Source organism: Triturus cristatus, chromosome 7 (assembly GCF_964204655.1).
Source record: "Triturus cristatus chromosome 7, aTriCri1.1, whole genome shotgun sequence".
Taxonomy (NCBI): Eukaryota; Metazoa; Chordata; class Amphibia; order Caudata; family Salamandridae; genus Triturus; species Triturus cristatus.
Window position 1 is genome coordinate 421,626,165 of NC_140590.1, and position 16,524 is coordinate 421,642,688.

General features: G+C 44.6%; 1 protein-coding gene across 1 annotated transcript in view; it reads right to left on the bottom strand.

Moving 5' to 3' along the window:
- Positions 1-10,281: 10,281 nt before the first annotated feature.
- The window catches only part of LOC146809852 (cytosolic phospholipase A2 gamma-like), a 680,097-nt gene continuing 673,854 nt past the window's right edge, over positions 10,282-16,524 (bottom strand). Inside the window, exon 16 of the mRNA XM_085616716.1 lies at positions 10,282-14,709. Coding sequence (XP_085472842.1) covers positions 14,558-14,709 — 152 coding nt within the window. The 3' untranslated portion in view covers positions 10,282-14,557. The remainder of the gene's footprint in view (positions 14,710-16,524) is intronic.

Sequence of the window (16,524 nt, forward strand, 5' to 3'; positions counted from 1 at the left end):
AAAGATACAAATACCCATTACGTAAGTCTATACAGAGGAGTATTTAAATTGAGGGGCAGATTTGCTAGCATTTTGTGTAATGGTTATACCAATTTTGTGACGTGGCCATGGTGCAAAATGCTAGTAGATGTTTACAAAGCCATGCAAGGGACAATTTGCATCACCTCGTGTAGCTTTGTAAAGAAATGTAAAACACAGCAGCTTGTGCTGCCTTGCATTACATTTTGTTCTGGTAGGTGTTCCGTGAGTGGTGCACAGGCATTCCTGTGCATGCACCCATGGATTTCACACAATCTCATCTCTACAAAGGTTTGTAAACCTGGGATTTCGGGAAAACCCAGAACAGAGGATGTGGTAATGAAGGGAAAATTCGTTTTTTCTCATTAATTCCGTTTCTACAGAATCACACATAGAGGGAGAAAAAACCTTGAGGGATTGTTTTTGTGCCAGAAGGTGTCTCTTATTGCATAAAAGCAAATCTTCTTGTAACACAGGCAGCCTTGCACTTTGGTGCAAGAGTTCCTGCACTGGTGATGGGCTTCCTGAAGTGCACCAGAACTACAAGAGAGGTGAAGTGTGCCATATCATTCTGGATATGGTACACTTGTGCTCTCTACCTTTCAGGCGACTCACCTCAGCAAGTTGCCTTTCTGCCCTGTGTTGCGTGAAAGATTAGTAAATCTTGCAGTCAGTGTTACAGATGCTTACTGAGGAGATTCATAGTAGGAATGAGTGCGTGAGTGCTCTTGTGATAATTACTTAATATGCACTGCAAAGCACGTTTTACTCTTTTTCTGTAACGTAAATAACTCAGTATTAAAATCTTTGGCTGTGTGAAATGTGATTGAGAAATGTGTTTTAGATGAAACATTTGTATTTGGTTCCTGCTTCCACAATGGTGAGGATAGACTTTCTGATGACAACAATAACACTGAATTTGTTTACTCAAACTACTTCAATCTGGTAGTAATGGAGAGGGGTACCTTTTTAACTGTGGTGTATAATTTTACCTACGTGCATATGTTTGTGTTTGTAAGTATATACTGGACATGCTTATAAATATGTTAGAAATTGCATTAAATTCTCAGCAAATTGATTGTACAGATTAAGCTGGAAGTTGGAGTTGTGGAAAGACCTAGAGTTGATGCATTAGGAGTGGTCCATGAGGAAATATGAAAACCCTCCAGGAGCTTCGCACTCAACTTATACCAATAAGAGATGAATAGGAGAATCCGTATTCTGTAACATCAAAAACCACTGAGAGATCCAGCAGCAGGAGAGATCCTCCTTCATCAGCAACTCAGAGTATCTCGTCAACTGCTTGCACAGTGTGATGTTGACCAAAGCCAGTCGTATAAGATCTGAGAATTTTCAAACATTTTTTGAGGAGTAAATTAACTTCAACAATGTTCTCTATGAAGCAGAGTCTGGTTCCTGAATGTTCTGCATGGTTTTATGCGTGGAAAGTTCCTATGTGGATGCACAGAGGCAGTCTCTAAAACCCTTTGGAACACCAGTGTTGTGTTGCTCTCAACCCAGTAGTTACAAGGTGACATTAAGCCACTTAACGTGGCCTAACACCATCTAGTAGATATGCCCCTTACCGCAGCAGTCAGCTGCGGGAAAGGGGCGGGCAATAGGTGTTGCTGTTGGCATTCTACTGCAACAACCATTGCTTTTTGACGGTGCCCCATATTTACAAGGTATCGGGCAGTGTCAAATATAAGACCAGGAAATACCTGGTCTTCAACAGGCAATAGGAGGATACATGTTTTATTTCTTCACCTATTGTGCTCTTTCCATGTGTGCTGCATTCTTCAGCACACAAAGAAACAGCAAATCGATTGCAAAGATTGTTTATGTGCAGTGAAGGCACCCTTGCAACATTACGGTAGGGTGCCTGCACTGGTGCTAGACAGCTTGTTTAGTGCCAGTGCTTGGGAAAACGCATGGGTGTGCAATATTTTTTTAAACACGGCGCATTCCTGCATTTAAAAGATTTCATTGCATGGCGTTATCAATTTTGTTGTAAAACCTTGCTACCATTTTTTTTTGTAAATATCCCCCATTGGGGGGCACATAGACACACCTTGTGTGGCTCAATCATATGCATTACTGCTGTATTACTAAACATGTAAAATTGGTATTTTGATGAAGAGATCCTCTGTGTGTGACTGGTGGAACTGGAATGGGAATGGAATACATCAGAATGATTTGCTTCATGGAAGGAGAAGCAGTTACATATTTTCTTTAAAGGTACTTCATTGCACGCCTCTGGCCGGAGCATGTTACTTTACAAAACATGATAACAAATAAAAACATTCACACCCAGCCACGGATTGTAGCAACACTACCCTGCTAGAAAAATGAAAGCTGGTCCAGGTATGAAAGATAATCACTTTTAGGAATCAGCGTTGTTTGCACTTGAAAAAATCAATAATTACAACCATACCTGGCACTGATGATAGCTACTCCTAGCAGTCTTAATGCACTAATAATGACTGCACCCTCATGCATTAGAAGGTACTTTGCATGTCTGCTCGCTCTGTGTTAGACCAGGACATTTGTAGTGGGTTTGCCACTAGACTGTTTGACCTTCTGTTTTTGACCTATTTGTAGTTGGTTTTAGAACTCTGGGCACTTTCCCATTGCTATTTAGTGTTAAAGTGCATAAGCACTCCATGTAAATTGTGTTATGATTGGCTCTCCATGATTGGTATATTTGATTTACTAGTAAGTCCCAAGTAAAGTGCACTGTGTTTTCCCAGGGCCTGTAAATCAAGTGCTACTGGTTGTCCTGCAGCACTAATTGTGCCACTCACACAAGTAGCCTTCCTAATGTGTCACAGACCTTCCACTGCAGTGTCTGCATGCAGTTTTAACTGGCATGTTGACTTGGCAAGTGCATTTACTTGCTAGGCTCTAAACTTCCCTTTTTCTACATGTAAGGCACTCCTAAGGTATGCCAAAGGACTCCCATGGGCGGGGTGCAGTGTATGTGAAAGGCAGGACATGTACTGCTGAGTTTTAAATGTCATGATAGTGAAACACTGCCAAATGTGTTTTTATTACTGCAATGACTAGCTCTCCCATAGTCTAACATTGGAGCTGCCTTGTAACATTTTACATGCGTAACTTTCAATTGAGTACAGCATCGAGATTTGGAGTTTGGAAATCTCTGAACTCAGTATTTGATAACACACCTTTTAGTAACGGTGGTTGTTAAAATGTGTGTTTTAAAATGCCACGTTTAGTAAGTGGGCATGTTAGACTTGGCTTTTTCAATGGGTTTACACCCGACTTTTTGCTTTTTGGCCTCCTGTATTTGACCCTGTTTTATTGGTTTTAGGACTCTGGGCACTTTACCCCCGCTATTGCTTGCTAAAGTGCACATGCTGTCCCTATAAATTATGTTTATGGATTAGTGATTTCATGATTGACATATTTGATTTACTGGTAAGTCCCTAGTACAGTGCACTGTGTGTGCCCAGGGCCTGTACATAAAATGCTGTTTGTGGGCCTGCAGCACTGATTGTGCCAACCACATTAGCAGACTCTAAATGTAACTCAGACCAGCCACTGCAGTGTCTGTGCGCAGTTTGTAACTGCCATGTGGCCTGGCAAGTGCACCCACTTGCCATGCCTTAAACTTCCCTTTTCTTACCTATATGACATCCCAAAGGTAGGCCCAAGGTACCCAAGAGGTCAGGGTGCTGTGTATTTTAAAGGTAGGACACATACTGGTGTGTGTGACATGTCCTGGCAGTGAATTACAGTGTATGTCATTTTTCACAATTGAAAGGCAATCTGTCCCATAGGATAGATTGGGAGTTTATTTAAAAACATCTCATAAATATAACTTTCCATTGGGACAAGACAGAAAGTTGGAGTTTAGTATGTCTGAATATAAAAATGCATCTTTTAGTAAAGATTATTTTTATATTGTGTGTTTGAAAATACCACTTTAAGAAAGTGGGTATTTTCTTGCTTAGTCAAAAAAAGAAGAGGGGGACCAGGAGCTGGTTATGGTCCAATGTCCGTGCTCCACTCATGACAGTTAAATCAATGAGGACATTGTTCCCTGTTGGCGGTGAAACAAAAATAACGATCACCTGCTCAACATAGGTAGAGATAGAAGAAAGAGTGTAGAGAGGGGGAGGAGAGGGGGGTAGAGGGGAGATGAAAAGAGGCAGAGAGAAATTTCCCTAGTCTCAAGGATCCAATCCCGAAGGGGAGGACTCTATGTAGCCTCTAGTTAGCCCTCACACACCCCGAGGGATGTCTTGCTTCATCATTGGGCTTGTTGTTGCTCCTCGTCGGGCCGGCGCTGCAATGCCCGACGGTCCCCCGAAGGGTCTCTTTATCGGAGGTCTTTTAAAGAGAAAAGCCGTAAGGTGAATGCGGGTATGTGGGCCAAAAAACAGTAAGGAGGATCCGAGAGGTAAGTGATTGCGTGCGTGCGAGGTGTGTGAAATAAAAATGCCTAGGGGTGTCCAAAAAGTGAATTTTAATATAATGGAGCCTCTGGCAAAGTAAAAAGACCAAAAGGTCGCAGGGTCACTAATAAGCACAAGGTGCTAATGTGACTTTAATAAAAGGTCGACATGTTTCACGCCTAAAATACCCGAATGGGTCAGCGGCGTTTCATCAGGACCAAAGAAGAGTGAAAGGTTGTGCACGGTGAAGACGGGGGTGCCAGAGATTGGAGGGGTAACCCACGTCTTAAAGGAGGTTAAAAGTGGTACGGGGCTGCGGGGTACAGTGACCTAGTCAGCAAGGAAAAAAAGAGAGCGTACCAAGCTAGTGTAACCTGTAGGGGAAATAAATGGGAGGGGAAAAAGGAGGAGATGGGGAAGGTAGGGATTGGGAAAGGAGGGCAGTAGAGGGAGGAGGGAGGGGTGACAAACACACATGAATGGTTTAGACAGGACTGGTACATATAATCAGTCACAGTTTCACGAGAGAACACAGCGAGGGACTGTCTGTGACCCCGAATACCATTTGCATAGTGATAGTGAGGTCACCCCGGTGACCATGTCAACAGGAACATACACAGGTGACGTGTCAGACGTCCAACATCGGTGTCAGACACACTTAACTAATTCAAAGGTAGAGTGTTGCCCATGGGTTGAAGGGCGGTGCAGGGCGGATACCAAACATTTTTAGAAAAATATATTTATATCTCAACATACATGCTGGAATCGAAGAGAACATTAGTGAAATGGCAGTAGTAACGCCGGAATGAGCGGCACGTAGTGCGTGAACAAAACCCGGACATTGATAATCTATACAAAAGATCTTATTACAATGATCGAACAGTGCAAACACACCACAGAGCAAGGTTACGGACCCACTGAACTCAAGGGGAATGGGTCAGGAAAGATCCTGACAACTCAGACTACAAGCGAACACTCTGTTTAAGTATCAAATGATAAATGTAAAGTGGGCATGCGAAAGAACATAAAAACACATTCAACCGGTATTACGAAGAGCAAGGTGCCCCCCTCCTTACCCTCGTGTATCTGAACGGGGTTTCCTAGGTTTTGCCGAGGCTGCCAGCGCCCTATTTGCTGAAGGAACCAAACAGAGTATAGATAGATTAAGGGAGGGGACCCTACGTGAGGGTGGGCTGCGCACACAGGATAATCAAGCATCTCCCTAGTGGATCCTGCCTGAGAGTACTTACGGTTGCGTCAGGGGCCGGCTCAGTCAGCACCTACCCTCTGCCAGCGGCTGCCTGGAGATAGTGCCGGTAGCAAGCAGGTTTCCATTTAAGGCGTAAGAAAAGGGAGTGAACCACTTCCTGCTCGAGGGCCGGGGGAAGTGCGCGTGTAGTTTCTGGCGCATGCGTGGTCGAATGTGTCCTGGGGTGTGCGCATGCGCAAAGTGAAAACTGGGAACAAGCGGAGTGCGCATGCGATACTAATTCCACATAGTGCCCTGCTCATAGGTGGTCTGCGCAAGTATGACTTTAAAGGGCTTGTGAGCCCTAGTGGTGCCCCGGGTTTAGCCACAGATTGATAGAATGGTGTGTTCGGATTAACTGGACAGGACGTGTCCTGGGGTGTGGTGCAGAATACAAACTTGATACCCACATAAAAACTGGTCTATGTCGCGGATAAAAGAGGAGGGTGAGGGGCGGGGGAGAAAAATATAAACAAACAATAAGGGGAGAGCACGGGCTCCTCCTCCTGGAACGCTCCTTAATAAAGAGCCAGAGAGATTATATAGATACACAAGTGTTGGGAAATGTGCTCACCGGGGCAAAAGTATGTATAAGTTGTTAGTTACAGTTCCACCCAGGGTATCTCATCACTTACTCAAGTGTTAAGAAATGTGCCCACCGGAGCGATGGTATGTGTAAATTGATAGTTACAGTTCCACCCAGGGTATCTCATCATTGAGTGCATGCCCACTTTACATTTATCATTTGATACTTAAACAGAGTGTTCACTTGTAGTCTGAGTTGTCAGGATCTTTCCTGACCCATTCCCCTTGAGTTCAGTGGGTCCGTAACCTTGCTCTGTGGTGTGTTTGCACTGTTCGATCATTGTAATAAGATCTTTTGTATAGATTATCAATGTCCGGGTTTTGTTCACGCACTACGTGCCGCTCATTCCGGCGTTACTACTGCCATTTCACTAATGTTCTCTTCGATTCCAGCATGTATGTTGAGATATATATATATTTTTCTAAAAATGTTTGGTATCCGCCCTGCACCGCCCTTCAACCCATGGGCAACACTCTACCTTTGAATTAGTTAAGTGTGTCTGACACCGATGTTGGACGTCTGACACGTCACCTGTGTATGTTCCTGTTGACATGGTCACCGGGGTGACCTCACTATCACTATGCGAATGGTATTTGGGGGTCACAGACAGTCCCTCGCTGTGTTCTCTCGTGAAACTGTGACTGATTATATGTACCAGTCCTGTCTAAACCTGTGTGTGTTTGTCACCCCTCCCTCCTCCCTCTACTCCCCTCCTTTCCCAATCCCTACCTTCCCCATCTCCTCCTTTTTCCCCTCCCGTTTATTTCCCCTACAGGTTACACTAGCTTGGTACGCTCTCTTTTTTTCCTTGCTGACTAGGTCACTGTACCCCGCAGCCCCGTACCACTTTTAACCTCCTTTAAGACGTGGGTTACCCCTCCAATCTCTGGCACCCCCGTCTTCACCGTGCACAACCTTTCACTCTTCTTTGGTCCTGATGAAACGCCGCTGACCCGTTCGGGCATTTTAGGCGTGAAACATGTCGACCTTTTATTAAAGTCACATTAGCACCTTGCGCTTATTAGTGACCCTGCGACCTTTTGGTCTTTTTACTTTGCCAGAGGCTCCATTATATTAAAATTCACTTTTTGGACACCCCTAGGCATTTTTATTTCACACACCTCGCACGCACGCAATCACTTACCTCTCGGATCCTCCTTACTGTTTTTTGGCCCACATACCCGCATTCACCTTACGGCTTTTCTCTTTAATAGACCTCCGATAAAGAGACCCTTCGGGGGACCATCGGGCATTGCAGCGCCGGCCCGACGAGGAGCAACAACAAGCCCAATGATGAAGCAAGACATCCCTCGGGGTGTGTGAGGGCTAACTAGAGGCTACATAGAGTCCTCCCCTTCGGGATTGGATCCTTGAGACTGGGGAAATTTCTCTCTGCCTCTTTTCATCTCCCCTCTACCCCCTCTCCTCCCCCTCTCTACACTCTATTTTCTTGCTTAGCCATTCTGTGTGCCTCTGCTGGTTTGTGGACTGACTGTCTGTCTCTGTAGTGACAGGGGCTGGATATGCCCATTCTCTCAGACAGCCACTGAGGGAGTTTGATGTGTGTCCTACCTCTCCTGAATGAGTCTGGGCTAGGCTGAAAAGACCTGGGCTGCATTCAGAGTAGTGGGAGGAGTTTTCACTAGCACCTGAATAGACCTGGTCTGCATTTAGAGTGGTGGGAGGAGATTTCTCTTGCAGCTGAATGGGCCTTGCCTGCCTTGGACAATGCTGTCTCCACCTCCTGCCGGGAGGTTGGACCAGAGAGGACAGAACTGGTTTGGGCTAAGTACAGACACTCTTTGCCCAAAATACACAAAGAGAAATGGAGTATAAATATTGGGGCCCAGACCCCAGAACTTTAGATTACTGTTGAACTAAGGACCCTGCCAGGAAGAAGAGTTAGAAAAGCTGTCAGGAGGAACTGCCACTTTGATGCTTGCTTTGCTGTGTTTTCCTGCTGCTTGAAGCTTCTGTCTTGGGAAGGGAAAGGACTGGATTGTACTTTCATCATCCTGCGGTTACAGTTTTCTCCAAGCACTTGAAGAAGAGCTTGCCTCCTGTTGGAAGTCTCAGGGAGATAAAAGACTTCAGAGAACTTGCTGGAATCAAGAAAACTTGCCAGGAAGAAGAGTTAGAAAAGCTGTCAGGAGGAACTGCCACTTTGCTGCTTGCTTTGCTGTGTTTTCCTGCTGCTTGCAGCATGTGTCTTGGGAAGGGAAAGGACTGGATTGTACTTTCATCATCCTGCGGTTACAGTTTTCTCCAAGCACTTGAAGAAGAGCTTGCCTCCTGTTGGAAGTCTCAGGGAGATAAAAGACTTCAGAGAACTTGCTGGAATCAAGAAAACCTGCCAGGAAGAAGAGCTGGAAGCGCTGCCAGGAGGAGTACGGCCCCTTTGCTGTGTTGTTGCTTTGTTGGGTCGGCCTGCATTTGCTGCTTATGCCTTGGGCAGTGAAAGGACCGGACTGAATTTTCTTAAACTTGTTGCTGAGTATCTCAAAGCACTTGAAGTAGAGCTTACCTCCTGTTCTGAAGTCTCAGGGAGCGCAAAGACTTCACCGACCTCTGGGAACAGCTTCTGCAACTGTGGTTTCAGTTGCCACAGAGGGGGAAAAGCAACCAACTCCGTCACTGACTCCGTCGCTGGCTCTGTGTCCTGAAGGCACCACTGAGGGCACCGCCGCATCTCGCACCACAAGCCTGGTTTCACAGACTATGCTTGCACCGTGACCTGTGGGCACCGCACTCCGCACTGCCTCGCTTCACATCGCAGCCCTGGTCTCACCGACATCATCATTACCTGCTGACTTCAACACCCGTGACCGCATCATGGCTGGCGGCTCCGCTCTTATGTCTCACTGCACACCTCCTTGTCCCACACCGTAGTCCGGGCTGACCAAAGACAGCTCCCGCCAACTGGTTCTGTTGCTTGCACAGTGATCTGTCAGCACCGTGATCTGTCAGCACCACAACAAGCAACGCCTCACTCTGCATCGCAGCCCTGGTCTCACCAATGCCGCTGGAAGACCATCACCGAGCTGATGCCTGCACCGTGCCTTGAGGGCACCACACTCTGCACCGCTTCACTTCACATCGCAAAACGAAATGGTTGTCACGACCAACCCGTCCCAACATGATCAGTTGCAATGAAAAGGTACTGTTTACGAGTCTGCCGACACCCTGACCGACGAAGTCAGACAGAAGTGTTGGATTCTGTTATTTTCAGTATCGGGGTAGCACCGGACGGAGCTACCGACTTTAAGGAACTCCATTTTTGAGGTTATTCTTGCAAAGTGCATATTTTTAAGTACTGTATAAAGAATTCTTATTGTTTTGTTCTTGTTTGAATATATAACGTATTGGATATTTTTCTAAACTGGCGTGGTGTCGTTTTGTAGTGTCTGACTGCTCGTGCCAAGCTGCCAAGGGGGTGAGCAGGGGTTATTTCAGTAGTGTATCCCCCTCATCCTGACTAGGAAGAAGGGTCCCCAATTGGACAAAGGTGAAAACCATTGCCAATTAGAGGCACCCATTTCTAACGGGGCATTTTCTTGCTTAACCATCCTGTGTGTCTCTGCCTGCTTGTGGATTCTCCGTCTGGTTTTAGACTGACTATGGCTGTTTGTGCATTCACTCCAGAGACACACACATAGGGAGCTGAAGTGTGCCCTGAATATGCTGATGTGCCATCCTGGGCTAGATGGTGGGAGGAGATTGTCGTGTAGCTCCTAGGAAACCCCTAGGTCCTGTGCATTTGGGATAACCTAAACTGAGGCCTTGGTGTGCAGATAGACTCTGGACACCCCCATAGGATGAGTCAGCTGTTAGACCTGCTAGCTCTTCAGTATCACTACAAACCCTCTGTACTATACATTGTGGTAGGTAGATTTCTGACAACCACTGAACATGACAGCCCTGATTCCTCAGGTGTTGCAGAAACAATACGGTATCTTTCATTCTGTCACTCATGCTTGCTCTTCTCAGAATACATAAAATGACGATTGGAGTGGTTTCAGTAATTATTTATTGATCAAGCGTCAGTCTAGTATGAAACATGTTAGCTACGACAATCAAAAGACAGGAGCAGACAAATGTACCAATTTCGTAAAAAGTAGAAACATTTCTACCATAGTGCTAATAAGATGAATAAAAGCATATTACATAAAACAATAGCATTGGCGTACTCCTACGATGTGTATCCTACCTAACGTGCCTAGCCTAGTGGTGTAAGTGAAGCATGTATGTGAAAGTGGTAGGATATGTCATAATGGAGCCGAGAATTGCCTGGGGAAGTGCTAACCCCTCACCTGATGGTTCTGAATGAATAACCCCGTCTCTGCGTCGAGGATGACACCCCGCAAGGGAAGGAATTTCTCCTCTGTCTATCTAAGCGGGATTGAGGGTCTTTTATACTAAAGTGGTCACTCTGGTGTTTTTCTAGAATCGACATGGTTTGAAAACATTCGCTAATCCCCTTCTAATCCTTTTCTAAACAAACATCATCATATACAGCTGGCTGTTGGCCATGAATGAAAAAAGTGGTGACGCTTGTACAGAATAAAACTACAGTGCCTGGGGACATGTTTTTTGTATGTCAGGTACAGGGATTAGGAGATGATACCAAGAGCCTGATGTCGGAGAGACAGAAGTAAGATACTAGGTAAAAGGTCGTCTGTTTAAGAATGTAATGTCGTGTGGATGGCACGCAATATATGTAATCGGTATGTACATGATGGAAGTAACCTAAAAGGACATGCCAAGTTGTCACTGACACCTGAATAGGCTGTGGCTGCTGTGCACAATGCTTTCTCCACCTCCTGTAGTGAAGCTGGACCAGGGAGGACAGAACTGGTTTTACTGAGCAGAGAGACTTTCTGAACAAAGATGTCAAAGGGAAAAAAGGGTTATAAGTATTAGACCCAAAACCCCAGATCTTTAGAACACCTTTGGACTAAGGACCTTGCCAAGAAGAAAAGCTGGAAGGGCTGCCAAGAGAAGTACTTCCACTTTGCTGTTTGTCGCTTTGTTGAGTTGGCCTGCAGTTGCTGCTTCTGTCTCGGGCAGTGAATGGAATGGAATTAACTTTCCTAAATCCTGCTGTTAAAGTTTCTCCAAGGACTTCAAGTAGAGCTTGCCTCCTGTTGGAAGTCTCAGGTGCACCAAAGACTTCACCATCCTCTGGGTACCTGCACCTGGAACTGCATGTTTTAGCTGCCACAGAGGAATTTGCGTAGTCGCGCTACGCAAAGCTCCGCAAAATGGTAAAAAGCCTCCGCAAGCATGCAAAAGATCCGCGAACATGCGGAATAGCTTGTTCCGCCCGTTCGAGATGCTTTTTTCTTGTTCGTGAATGCTGTTTGCGTGCTCGGGGAGAAATATCTCACGAACACACATTTTGAAAGCGCGAACAAGCAAAAAATTCCGCGAAGCCGCGTATCACAACATTTTTGCCAATTCCGCGTTCTCCACGGAACGCGAAATTACGCAAACGCCGCGAGCGGAACGGAATTTACTGCCCTGGCCTAGAAAAAACAACACTGTGCTGTCAATGACACCACTGCTGACTCTGTGACCTGTTGGAACCACTTCACTTCATACCTTAACCCTGGTCTCGGCGGCACAGTCTGACACTGTCACTGAGCCGCTGCCTGCACGGTGACCTGTTGGCACTGCGCGCTGCACCGCCTTGCTGCACATTGCTACCATGATCTCACCAACCCTTGCACAACTGCAGCCTTTGTCCACCAATGCCAGCGCTTACAACTCCAGATCGTCACCCAGTGCTGATGCCTGCACCACTTCCTGTGGGACCTGCACACAACATTAACCCACTTTGCACCACAGCCTTGGGTCTACTGATGACAGTGCTTCAGAAACAATGACGTTGCTTGCACTGTGACTTGTCAGCACAGCAACGAGCACTGCCCCACTTTGCACCGCAGCCCTGGTCTCACCAACTCTATTGGATGCTTTCACCGAGCCGCTGCCTGCACTGTGACCTGAGGGAAGCAAGCCTGCAACGCTCCCCTTCGCACCGCAGCCCCGATGCCTGCCGATGCCTGCCGATGCCAGCGCTCCAGACGTCAACCTCACAGAGTTTGATCTGCAACGTGTGTAACTTCAAGTGGCCGATGACTACTGCACTGATTCCTGGAATAGACACCTGCCGACTAAGGTGACTCCTCCTCTTTGGAGCTCATCGCAAGGTTCACAACACCCAACATTTCCAAGGTACTGTTTGCAGATCTCCCCTACACCATAGCTGGCCCATGACCTTACAGTCGGCCTAAACTGTTTGATTTGCACGGAGAGAGCTATTGACTTCAAAGAACTGTCTTTTACGTTTATTCTTGAAACATTCCTTCATTTTTTACTGTATGTTGAATTTTTATCATTTTGGGCTTGATTTGCAAAGATACATATTGGCTTTATTCTAAAACTGGTGTTTACACAGTAAACACCAGTTTAGCAGTTGTAGTGTTTACACAGTATTACTGTGTGTTATGTGCAAATGTTTTAAACATTGACTCCGAGATAAGCCTGACTGACTGCTCTTGCCAAGCTACCAAGGGGGTAAACAGGGGTTATTTTAGACACTTAACTCCCTTATCCTGACTAGAAGAAAGGGTCCCTTCTCGGACAGGGTGCATACCCCTTGCCAGCTTGAGACCCCCATTTCTAACACCCCCTGACACTATTGACAACCTTACACCCTAGAATGAATTTTAGGAAGAGATTATTGGTCCAATGATGATAGTTCTTTTAATCACTAATGATATATGAAGCCACTAAAGAAAACGTCACCATGTCAGTGGTGCATGGTCACTATTGTTACCAGCATTCTGAATGCACAATACAATAGTAAGGGGCAGACAGGGGTCCAACAATTTATTGTCATCCTTTGACAAATATTGACTGTGCATCTCAGCACTATGAATGATTAGCGCGCCATTGCACTTCCCATGGCAGCCTCCCTGAGAGCACATTAGTTATATTCTCTGGTTAAAACACTTTCTTCATGCATAATGACAACATTGCCCTTGACAACATTCATTGCACTAATCACAATCGCATTACCAAGTATAGGTCTTGGCAGCATCTTCTGGCACCAAAGACAGAAGAATCTTCTCGTCTGGCATAATTGATGGGTGTAAATATGTCACTGAATGGCAGTCTCCCCAATTTTGCAGCTGTCAATGCTGTTTTAATCGTTGGGTGTGGCCTATGATTTCAAATTTATCTACAGAACAATATATGAAAATTGATTTTTGGTGCCAAAAATGCATCTAATGCTGAGAAAAGAAACGGTATTAAATGGCTCTCAGTTACAAATATACGTAGTTCTGAATAGCCTTGGTACAAGTTAACACAAACTAGAAGGCCTATTCACAAAGGCATTTTGAATTATATAAAGGAGTACTCTTTAAAAAAAAATGTAATACTCTTACAAGCCTTTGTAAATTGACAACACATCACAAACAATTGGAATTAAATTGTAATATTCACGGAATGTTCATGTGCAATTAGACAAATAAAAAGGGTTGTGACCTCCTGCGCTTTTACTAATAGAGAATTGGCCATTTCAAAGGTGGATTTAAAACAACGCATGTAAGAGTACTTAAAGGAGTATTCGTGTAGTACACCTTTCTGTACCCATCAGTGCTTTTCTGAATCAAACACTTTGTGTTTTGATCCCATGATCGTTGTTATTTGTACATAACTATACCTGCTGATGTGGATGAAGGATACATCTGGGGTGCTGTGGAAAATAAAAATTATTTAATGAATACGTCTGCTCTTCTTCAGAACCTTCACTGCAGCCTATAACTTGATAGCCAATGAATTCCATAAACGTGCAATAACATTCTCTACTTGTCCCTCTTTTCTTTAATTTCTCCCACCATGGCTTCCTTTATAAATCAGGCTTACTCACCAGGTGAAGCTTCCCAACCTCAAAAATCTCCATATTTTCCGGTTTCCAAGCTGTCTGGCTGTTTCGCTATTTGGACCGATTTTTATTGAGCAGTCCTGAAGTTACTGACTTATGCGATTTGCGCTTTTACACATATAATGTCTGCAATTAATTAGCCAAAGCTAAGATCAAATAAATGGTTTGACATGTAACAGTAAGGCCTACATGCTGACAAAGACATTTATAGTGGGATTTGAAATCTGAATAAAGCAAAGCAAGTAAAACAGCGGCTATAAACATTTATGATTGCTGGGAAGGAATATGCAGTTTGGCTCCCGATTTTGAGAACGTTGAGCCCTTTTATTGCTTCATTACTTTTTAACCAACTGCAGTATCTTCTCCCTAATTTTATCGGCGCAGATCTTGATGTTCTCTCTTGCATATCCCCTTAGTGCATCGATTTCTCCTTTCAAATACTGGGTACGAAAAATGAAATACTGGACTGTGAGCGCCTTAATACCACCTGCGAAAAGGAAGAGAAATGAAAAGTTGTAAGTCTCACTATAATCATATGTCCTGCACTCAAACAGCTGTCTCAAATTATATGAACGCCAGTATATAAAATGTTATGTTAATGAAATGGGTGAAATTAAGATGCTTGCACTGAAATCCCAGACGTAGCTAGTACAGCCAGGGCAATTTACAGGAATACCATGTTTGAAGTGTGTTCCTTGGACAGTTGCATGACTGAGATGAGTTAACCTCGAAGCTGAGCAATACATGTCTCAGCCCTCTTCCTTCACTTCCTGTTCCAGTCTTAACCAACTGATGTGGATCCTCATCCCAGACTTGCCTCAGTAACTTTAAACTCCTCCCCTAAAGAATTTTAAATCCTCCCCAAGCCTCACAGTTATCAACTTCCAGATGATATTCTTGGCAGACATTCCTGGTCCTGATAGTCAGGACTCGACTTCACCCTTCTCTCTGTTGATACATTTATAATACATTTTGTGCTATTTTCGAACGGACCCAATATGGAGTGCGGTTTCCATCATCAGTTGTTACATCTCCTGGTTCCTCAGGTCATGGATCGGGAGACCAGCATTCAGAGGGTCATGTGGCACATAAAACAAGACCCTGCATTTTATGTGGAGTTAGTGCCCCCAGGTCGTGATTCGGCAGTGGGACTAATGGTGCCGGACCACTGGCGGATTCAATGTCAGTAGCCGTGGACACATGTCCCAGGGCCAACAGGTGGCACGTGTGGATCTGTGGTCATATGCGGTAAAGAGGCAGACAGTGAAGGAGACGCTTCAATATGAAAAGGTTCCTTATAACTGCAAATTGGTTAACCTACCTGAGAACTTCTGGTTAACATTGAATGGTTTTCCCTTTAGATGAAGGTGCACGTAGGTAAAAGCCATTTAAAAAAAAGGAAAGCTAAAAAATAGAAGTGAATAGAAGGAAGAATAATGGGCCAGATGTACTTAGCCTTTTTGTGGTCGCAAAGGGTCCGATACGCACTATAGGGCCGTTAGCAACCACAAAAAGGTCTTTTTTTATGTACTATAGGTTGCGATTTGGTAACACATTACCGAATCACAATTTTGGTTGGGAACCAAATACCAATTTTATGTTTGGTAGGGTCATGTTTAAGGTGTCCCTTCCAAACACCAGATGGGACTGGCACGTACTAATATTTTGCAAATGACATCCAGTAAAAATTCTCTAATACTTACCCAACTGCAAACATGTAGCAGTAAGCCATTCCTATCCCCAAGGAACCACTGCCTTACACTTGTAAAATGTTTGTAAGATGCTTATTTTTCCTTTTTTTTAACACATCCTGTTTTCCAGGAAAACTGACTGCATTTGAAAACAAATTGTGTTATTTAAAAGCAATCACAGACATGATGATTTGCTGATGTAAGGAGGCCCCCATGGAGGCCACCATCCCTGTGATGGCGGCTATTCCAAGTGGGTCGGAATTTATGACCTATCTCATGAATTTTTATGAGTACGACCAAATTGCAACCCACTAGCAATCGGTATTATGCAAATTGACTATAAGTACATAGGCTGGTTCACAAAATACCACACTGAACACACACTGAACAAAAAAATTAGCAAGTTGTGACCGGTATTTTCCGACCAGTACTTTGTTCATTTAGCTTAAGCCTCTTATTTTAGAGTAGATTAACCCCTCTTTTTCCTCATATTCGTAAAATATGAGGACATTTAAGGTCCTATTTACTTGAAGAGTCATTTTGTACCTTGATGAAAGGCAAACACACATCTAAGCAAAAACATTTCCTCTCTGATTCTCCATTTGAGGAGG